Source organism: Babylonia areolata, chromosome 3 (genome assembly GCF_041734735.1).
Source record: "Babylonia areolata isolate BAREFJ2019XMU chromosome 3, ASM4173473v1, whole genome shotgun sequence".
Taxonomy (NCBI): Eukaryota; Metazoa; Mollusca; class Gastropoda; order Neogastropoda; family Buccinidae; genus Babylonia; species Babylonia areolata.
The window spans coordinates 61,117,066-61,126,261 of record NC_134878.1 but is presented as its reverse complement, the minus strand read 5'-3'; the positions used below and the strand labels follow the sequence as shown (position 1 = coordinate 61,126,261).

Sequence of the window (9,196 nt, the reverse complement as noted above, 5' to 3'; positions counted from 1 at the left end):
ATATAAGTATCACTATTATTATTATTACAGGGCCCTTATACTCGGCCAATTCTTCTCACTACGTTTCGCTGTGTGGCGGTGACTAATGTGTGCCAATGATGGTGTGATTTCACAATACACAATACACAATACAAAAATGTTATTGTCTATACTTTGGTACAGAGATTTTCTCTTTGGCAGCAGCACATGTCCAACATAAGAAGAAAACAACAAACAAATAAAATGAATAGAAAATAAAAAAGATAAATTAAACGGCACCAAATGGAGATAGCTATATACAAATATACAGATTACTGAAATTTACCTGCCTCTCCATTTCAGTCAGCCAAGCCGCATTGCTCATCTTCACACACACACACACACACACACACACACACACACACACACACACACACACACACACACACACACCACGCGCGCACACACGCACACATACACTATCTTTCTTCCTCTCTCTCTCTCTCTCTGTCTCTCTCTTCACAAAATATGCAATTACAAAGATCATAGTTCATTTAAAAATGAAATCGTTGTTGTTGTTGGTTGTTGCTTTTGTTGTTGTTGTTGTTGGTGGTGGTTGTTGTTGTTTTCTTGTTGGCTTTTTTCCCTCCAGACAGCAGACTATATATTGTTGTGCTATTGGTGGAGTAGGACTGGGGCCCTTATTTTCGGCCATTTCCTCTCACTACGTTTCACTGTGTGGCGGTGACTAATGTGTGCCAGTGATGGTGCCGTTTCGTTTTGTATTTCTGTCCTCCAGGCAGCAGACTATCATATTGTTTTACTGCTGGTGATGGAGAGGGGAGGACGGGGAACAGGATTGTTTAGCTGATGAGGGGGGACAGAGGCGGTGTGTGTGTGTGGGGGGGGGGGGGTAGCAGGCAGACAGCTATTAGCTTGTTACTTTCTGTTGCCTCATCCTCAGTGTTTCACTCTCTCTCTCTTCAGTCAGGGTGGAAAGGAGGGGGGGAGGGGGGTGGTGGTGAGAGGGGGGGGGGAATCAGGGGGTGGGGGCCTCCGTGTGGAGGCAGCAGGTAGTGGTGTCCTTGTTTGTCTTCATGTCGAATCGTTGAGGAACTGGAATCCGTTCTTTCCTTTATCTATAGTCTCTTCATCTGAGATGATGATATTAGACTGAAAATAAAATGATATTATTATCATTATTATCATTCCTATCATAATGATGAGTGTTAGTATTAATTAGAAATCGACCATTGACCTTGACCATTGCTGGGAGGGGACTAAGAAAGGAAGAGAGAGATAGACAGACAGACAGACAGACAGAGAACTGGAATCCGAACTTTCAAGAAATGATACACACAATGTGGAGGGCTCAGAAAACTGTTACACGAATACCTACCGTTGTTCCTTGGCTGGCTGGTTCGCACATCATCCAGCAGTTAACAACTTACCAGAATTATAAAGCTTCGTATGTACTGTATGACTCCAAAAGACCGATGAACTGGCTTGTGTTTGTTTGACAGTAACTTCTTTTTCTTTTCTTCTTTCAGCCCCGTTCTTCTCAGTAGGTTTCACTACGTGCGTCTATCACGTTGTGAATGTGTTTTGGTTTTGTTTGGGGTTGTTTGTTTGTTTTTTTACCCCCTCCAGACAGCAGCCAGTTTATAACTGGTAGAAGAGGACGGGAATAGAGAGATGTCTGTCGTCTCGGAGAAAGACGGCTGTGTGAAATGGCTGGCTGGCAGACAGCTGTAAGCTCATTACCTTCTGTGGTCTCACCCCCGCCTTTCTGTCTGTCTGCCCCCCCCCCCCCCCCACCCCCTTTTCTCTCTCTCTCTCTCTCTCTCTCCTCTCTCTCTCTCTCTCTCTCTCTGTTCAGTCAGGTCAGAAAGGAGGGGTGAGGATGGGGGAAGTATCACGTGGGACAGCAGGTAGTCGTGTCTCTGGCCATTGCTGAGATAACGCTTGGCCTTCAGATAGTCACGTCCTTGACCATTGCTGGGATAATGCTTGGCCTTCAGATAGTCACGTCCTTGGCCATTGCTGGGATAATGCTTGGCCTTGAGATAGTCACGTCCTTGACCATTGCTGGGATAATGCTTGGCCTTCAGATAGTCACGTCCTTGGCCATTGCTGGGATAATGCTTGGCCTTCAGATAGTCACGTCCTTGACCATTGCTGGGATAATGCTTGGCCTTCAGATAGTCACGTCCTTGACCATTGCTGGGATAATGCTTGGCCTTCAGATAGTCACGTCCTAGGCTGCAGCTGAGATAATGCTTTGCTTTCAGATAGTCCTGCTTTTTGCTGTAGGTTGGAATGCTTAGCCTTCAGAGAGTCATGTCGCCGGCCTTGCTGGGATATTGCTTGGCCTTCAAATAGTCATGTCCTTTGCTGTAGCTTGGATAATGCTTAGCTTTCAGAAAATTATGTCCTTTACGTTTGCTGGGATTATTGCTAGGCCTTCAGATAGTCATGTCCTTGGCTGTTGCTGGGATATTGGTTAGCCGTAGCCCTGGCTGTGTTAACCCCTCAACAACCCCACCCCCACCCCCATCCCAGTACCGCCCCTCATAATTTGGGAAGAGTAAAACTTTTTCTTCATGACTTTGTTGCAACTGTCCGCTGGTGCTGCAGTCTGCGAGACTGATACCAAATCGTAGTCAACGCATCATTACTGCCATGGCGTATGTCGCCGTAGCTGGCAACGTTGATGGTCAGTGCCTCTTTAATATTCCGGCGTATGTTCTGAAGCTGGCAACGTTAACGTCTTCTAATAGCAGAGAAAAAAAAAAGGTTTGGAAGGGGAGTGTCTAGTCTCTCAACAAGGTGCTGTCTGTCATAACCAGACGCCACGGTGGTTTGGAGTATATCGCGAGCGCACGGAATAGGGGGGGGGAAAAAAAGAAAAAGAAAAAAAAAACAACGAAGGAGTAACAGTCATGCGAGAACTAAGGGAAATAACCCCAGAACTAAGGGGACTAACCCTGTTGTAATCCCTTGCGATACTGTCATTGCCAAATACATGCAGAAACCAGCGGAAGGCGACAACAGGGATGCAGAGCAGAGAAGGACTGTCGTCTACTGGAGAGTTCGTGCCGTTTGGTTTCTTTTGTTGTGCTGTTGTATTATGAACATGTACATGAACGTAGTCGGGAAATGTAGTGTGTGGATACTGTGTCCTGAAAGCCACACACGTTCAAAGAGACAAATGACTTGGATGTAATTGTAACTCGTAAGATTCACCCTAAACTTAAATACTCGCAATGTAATGAAGTGGGTGACAGTTACCCATATGAACACTCACAGCCTCAACACCACACACAGGTACACAATCACCCCCACCCCACCCACCAAATCACACAAGCAATTCATCGCTGTTCTAGTCAGAAATGGACGCGGTAATATATTGTTGGATCAGTTAATGAACAAATAAATAGATTAGGTAATCAATAAAAAAAACCGGAATGAGAAAAGAAACAAATGATATAAACAGTCAATAAGTGAATGAATCAATGAATAAATAAATGAATGAATAACCCAGCAGCTTAATTAATGACTGACCACAGACCGAAAGATACACTAATTTTGAAGGGGAAAAAACAGAAGATAAATTGCTATTTAGGAGTTCTGAAAACTACCCACATCAGTCGGTGGCGAGTGCACAGTTTTGTCCAACCAAGTTCAAAGCATTGTCATCGAAACAGACTTTCCCAGAACCAAAACCATCAATCAGTTCACGTGTTTCAGTGAAGCAAGACACGACAAGCGCTTTGTGTCCACTGCCAGTACCTGTTACGTTCCATTCGTGTTTAGCTGGCAATGACTGATGTGTGCCGTCCATGACTATGCGTGTGTCAGTTTCCTGTCCGGACCAGCAGCCATTGCAATTGTTTTCTGTAAGTGGGTCACTGGGTGGTGGTGGGAGAGAGAGAGAGAGAGAGAGAGGAGAGGGGGGGGGGATACTGGGGTGAAAACGGAGATGTCTGTCTTCTTGAGGACAGGCTTGTTTTCTGTGAGATGTCTGGCAGACAGCTGTAAGTTCATCAACTTCAGTCAACTCAACGCCCGCTGGGTCGTCTGACTAGCGTCTATCGGGGTATATGTTATAGTCGCCTCGCTCTTTTTTTTAATTTTTTTATTGTCGCCGCGTCTCTGTTCAGTGAGGGTGTGAGAGAGGGGGGCGGGAGGGGGGGGGGGAGGAGAGGCCTGGGGGTTGGGGGGGGGGATAGATCACTCGTTACCTGGAGCAGTCGTGTTCTGACCACTGTTGGGGCATTATTGCTTGGCCTCCATCCCTCTTGTGTCTGCCCACGTCCTGCTGTGTCTTCCCCTGTCCCCCTCGCCGTGTTCTGTCCCTACCGTCCTGTCCCGTCCTGTGTCTCGCCCCTCCCCCCCCCCGTCCTGTCCCGTCCTGTCTCCCCCCCCCTGCCCCCCTCACCCCGTCCTGTCTTCCCCTGCCCCCCTCGCCGTGTTCTGTCACTACCATCCTGTCCCGTCCTGTCTCCCCCCTCCCACCCTCACCCCGTCCTGTCTTCCCCTGCCCCCCTCGCCGTGTTCTGTTCTTACCGTCCTGTCTCCCCCCCCCCCCCGTCCTGTCTCCCCCCCCCCCCGTCCTGTCTTCCCCTGTCCCCCTCCCCGTGTTCTGTCACTACCGTCCTGTCTCGTCCTGTCCCCCCCACACACACACACACCCCACACCCCCCGTCCTGTCTTCCCCTGTCCTTCTCTCCGTGTTCTGTCCCTACCGCCCTGTCCCGTCATCGCGTCTCGCCTCAGTCCTGTCATACCTCCATTCTAACCCCTCCCCTTCCCGTTCCTGTCCCACCATCCTGTCCCCCCCCCCATCCTCATGCCCTGTCACGCAGCTATGTCCCCCGTCCTCCGCCCCCCACGCCCCTTCCCCGCTCTCCCTCCCCCCTACGCCTCCCCCCCACCTGCATCCAGTCCCCTATATCCACGTCCTGTCATTCCCGTTGTTTCATTTGTGAGCTGATGACTGTGTGGTTGGGGTATGGGGTGGGAATGGAAATGTCCGCTTTTTTTTTTGCTTTTTTTTTTGTCGGGGACAGACTGTTTTCTGTGAAGATGTCTGGTACACAGCTGTGAGCTCATCACCTGACAACTCATGCCCGCTGGGTCATCTGACTAGCGATTTGTTGGAGTTTTTAACGACCTGTTGGCGCCTACACCCTTAAGGTCAAGTTTGTTCGGTTGGGATTGTTTAATCTGACTAGCGTCTGTTGCGACATCATTATATGTAGTCGCGTGTGGCATAATGTGTATGATATATGTAGCATAATGATAATTATGTCGCCGCGTCTTTAACCCTGTTCAGCCAAAGTGGAGAGAGGGAAGGTGGGGGAGGGGGGGGGGTGAATCAGTCATCAGCTGGAGCAGAATATACGTAGTCGTGTTCTGACCACTGTTGGGATGTCATTGCTTGGCCTTCATCCCTCATTCAAGGCCTGACTAAGCGCGTTGGGTTACGCTGCTGGTCGGGCATCTGCTTGGCAGATGTGGTGTAGCGTATATGGATTTGCCCGAACGCAGTGACGCCTCCTTGAGCTACTGAAAACTGAAACTTCATCCCTCTTGTGTCTTCCCCTGCCCCCCCACCCCCCTCCCCTCCCCTCCCTACCGTCCTGCCCCGTCCCTGTCTCCTTGGTCCTGTCTCCCCCCCCCCCCTCGTCTCCACCTTCCCCCCCCCCACCGGCCCCCCACACCTCCTCTATCCTATCTTTCCCCTGCCTTCCCCCCCCCCACCCTCCGGCTCCAACCCCCGTGTTCTGTCCCAGCCATCCTGTTCTGCCCTGCTTCCCCCGTCACTGTCTCCCCCTGTGCTGGCACCCACAACCCCCACCCCCACCCCCTCCCCCACCGCCACCTCCACCTCCACTCCGTCCAGTCCCTCCTGCGTGACAAGATCACCCGTACAGCCAGCCCCAGGGTCAGCCATCTGTATCAATCTCCGATGTGGAAGATGACTATGTCCAGAAAGAAAATGCTGAAACCTTGGCGGTCTCCTTCAAGACACTTTACCTGTCAGCGACGATATTCCATTTTGGCCAACAGCAGATCCGGTGCAGCGAATGTGGATCTGCCCGCACGCTTTGACTCCTCCTTGAAACTGAAATTGAAAAATGTTGTTTGTGTGTGGGTTGTTGGTTTTTTTTTTATCTCTGTCAAAGAAAGCCAGTAGCTCTATCAAAGAAAGCCAACAATGAGCTTTACAGGAGTGTGGAAAACAGGCCACAGAAGAGAAATTAAAAAGCTGGCTTTGGGTTTCTTTTTGAAAGAAGAGGTTTGGTTTCATTCACAATGAGTGCAGCGCAAAGCATTGCAACACAAAACAACGCAGCGAAACAACACAGAACAACACATGATAGAAATGTGAGAATGGATCTCTCTCTCTCTCTCTCTCTCTCTCTCTCTCTCTCTCTCTCTCTCAGGCATCTGCTTGGCAGATGTGGTGTAGCGTATATGGATTTGTCCGAACGCAGTGACGCCTCCTTGAGCTACTGAAACTGAAACTGAAACTAGGGGCTTGGGGGGCTGTCATGGCCCTGACCAGTGCGTTGGGCTTATGCACAGGCTTCTCCTCCGTTTTCGTTTTGAAGCAGATGAGGTGTAGCGTCTATGGCTGAGTCCGCACGCTCTGACACCTTAGAATTGAAACTGAAACTTTGAAGCAGATGTGGTGTAGCGTGTATGGATCGGTCCGCACGCTTTCCTTGAAAGTGAAGCAAACTCTCCCTCTCTCTCTCTCTCTCTCAAAGGATCAACAAAGCGGTTAGAGAATCGCCACAGACGGTGACAGGTTATCAGTGATCAGTTTCAGTTTCAAGGAGGCATCAGAGCATGCGGTCTCAGCCATATACGCTACACCACCTCGGTGATCAAACTCCACTCACAACGATTGGATTAGCTGATGACAAACGCTGCGTGGGAAATCGCCCTGCCCCCCTCTCCCCCCTCCCTCCCCCTCCCCTCCTCCTCCTTGTCTTGTCTCCCAGGGTATCTCCTTGGCAAACCTCTTGAGACAAATACCGTTTGGAGCACGCCTCCAGATCGCCCCCGTCTCTGTGTGTGTGTGTGTGTGTGTGTGTGTGTGTGTGTGTGTGAAGTGGTCAGCGATTGTGCTGACTTGAAGGGAAGGCCTCTGGCTGAGTGTGTGGATCTGCTGTAGAACCTCTGGTGGTGCCTTGTCTTGTGTTGACGTGTCTTGTTGCTGTCATGAGAGGGGTGGAGGGGTAAGGGGAGGGGGGGGGGGGGGGGGGGTTCCCTCTCTTTCCCTCTCTGTGTTTCCTCTGTCTCTGCCTGTGTCTCTCTGTCACCCTGCTCCCATGCCTCCCATTCACTCACTCCCGTTGAGAGTTTCAGTTTCAGTTTCAGTTTCAGCTTCTCAAGGGACGGGACTACTGCGTTCGGATAAATCCAAATACGCGACGCTACATCTGCTAGGCATCTAGATGCCGGATAGCAGCACAACATAACCCGCTAGTCAGTTTTCAGTTTTCAGTTTCAGTAGCTCAAGGAGGCGTCACTGCGTTCGGACAAATCCATATACGCTGCACCACATCTGCCAAGCAGATGCCTGACCAGCAGCGTAACCCAACGCGCTTAGTCAGGCCTTGAGAAAAAAAACAAAGAATAAATGAATAAATAAGTAAATACAAATAAAATAAAGGTGAATGAATAATAGATAAGCTTACATGAATAAATAAATAAATAAATAATAAATAATTATAATATAAAAATAATAATAATAATAATAAAATAATAATAATAATAAATAAATAAGACAACAATGATGATAAATAAACAAATAAATGCAACACATGAAGACACACATTCACAGATACACCCACACATGCATAACAGATACGCACCAAGCAATGCAGTTTCACAGATATGAAAGCACAGTCAAATACATATAAACGGACATGAGCTCCAACACACACACACACACACACACACACACACACATTACCCTGCACCTCTCTTGTCTAGTCAGACCTTCAGTAGATGCATAAAATTTACTTCAGAGTGGGTTTCTTCTACAGAATTTTCCACAGAGGACAGTGTTGTCAAGGGTTCTTTTCTTTCTTTCTTTTTTTTTTTTTTAACTGCGCGAAGTGCATTGCTGCACATGAGACCTTGGTTTCGTTGTCTCTTCCGAATGACTGCACGCTCAGTTTGATTTTTTCCAGTAAAGCTTGGGGGGAAATAACGAGACGAGGATTTGAACCCAGAACCCTGCATGGACACTGTGGCTGTAGATAAGCATCCGAACAGTTCTGCCACATTTCTCCCGTTAACTCTCTCCATACGAACGGCGAAAGAGACGACGTTAACAGCGTTTCACCCCCAATTACCATCATCAAAACATTGCAAGCGGAAGTCTCTTATACTGAAGACGTGAATGGTGACAAAGAATACCACAATTCTGACGACTTGGAAGCTAAAGCTTGGGTCATTCAGACACCCACTGGACATCCGAGGGGTCTGTGTAGAGGAGAAGAGAGGACTGGCCGTACTGAGTGAGTTAAGAACCAGGTCGTAGCGTTCCACTGCCTTCAGACACCTCTCACCATCACAACTGCTTTGTTAGTATTATGATCATTACTATCATTATTTTATTGTTATTATTATTATTATCATTATCATAATGTTCTTGTTCCTTCTCTTCACTAAGGATGCTTCAAAGACAATGACGAGTAGTAGTAACAGCTGTAGTAGTGGTGATGGTGATGTCCTTGATGTAGTATTTCGTGGCCTCTTTCGTGTGGAAAAACATGCGTTTCACACACACACACACACACACACACACACACACACACCATCAAGAGAAGTAGTGCTTGTTCGCTTCCTCAAGTTGGAAATAACCTCACTTTGACGCAATGAATATTTATGAAGTTTTCAGGCCCTCCTAAACCTGTAGTAGTGGACTACTTAGCAAATCTTTCAAACTGTTGACAAGTTAGCAGGGGTGAAGGGTGTGTGTGTGGGGGTGGGGGGGGGGGGGGGACTCTTGTCGTTAGGAAGGTAGATGTTTGCGTGACGCCCAATGAAGGCACCCCCAAACCGTTTCGTGTCGGTGTTTTCCCTGATGTCTGGTTGCCAAGAGACATGCATCGCCTTACTTTCACGCTGACGTGGCAGTAACAGAATGGTTAAGCCATGCTTTTTTCTTTTTTTCTTTTTTTTTTTTTTTTTTTTTTTTTTTATAAGCTAC

General features: G+C 48.2%; 1 protein-coding gene across 1 annotated transcript in view; it reads left to right on the top strand.

The window, feature by feature from the left end:
- Window positions 1–6,075, top strand: part of LOC143280223 (orexin receptor type 2-like) — a 171,535-nt gene extending 165,460 nt beyond the window's left edge. The window contains exon 4 of the mRNA XM_076584856.1: window positions 5,885–6,075. Within this exon, the coding sequence (XP_076440971.1) occupies window positions 5,885–6,075 (191 nt within the window). The remainder of the gene's footprint in view (window positions 1–5,884) is intronic.
- Window positions 6,076–9,196: the final 3,121 nt, after the last annotated feature.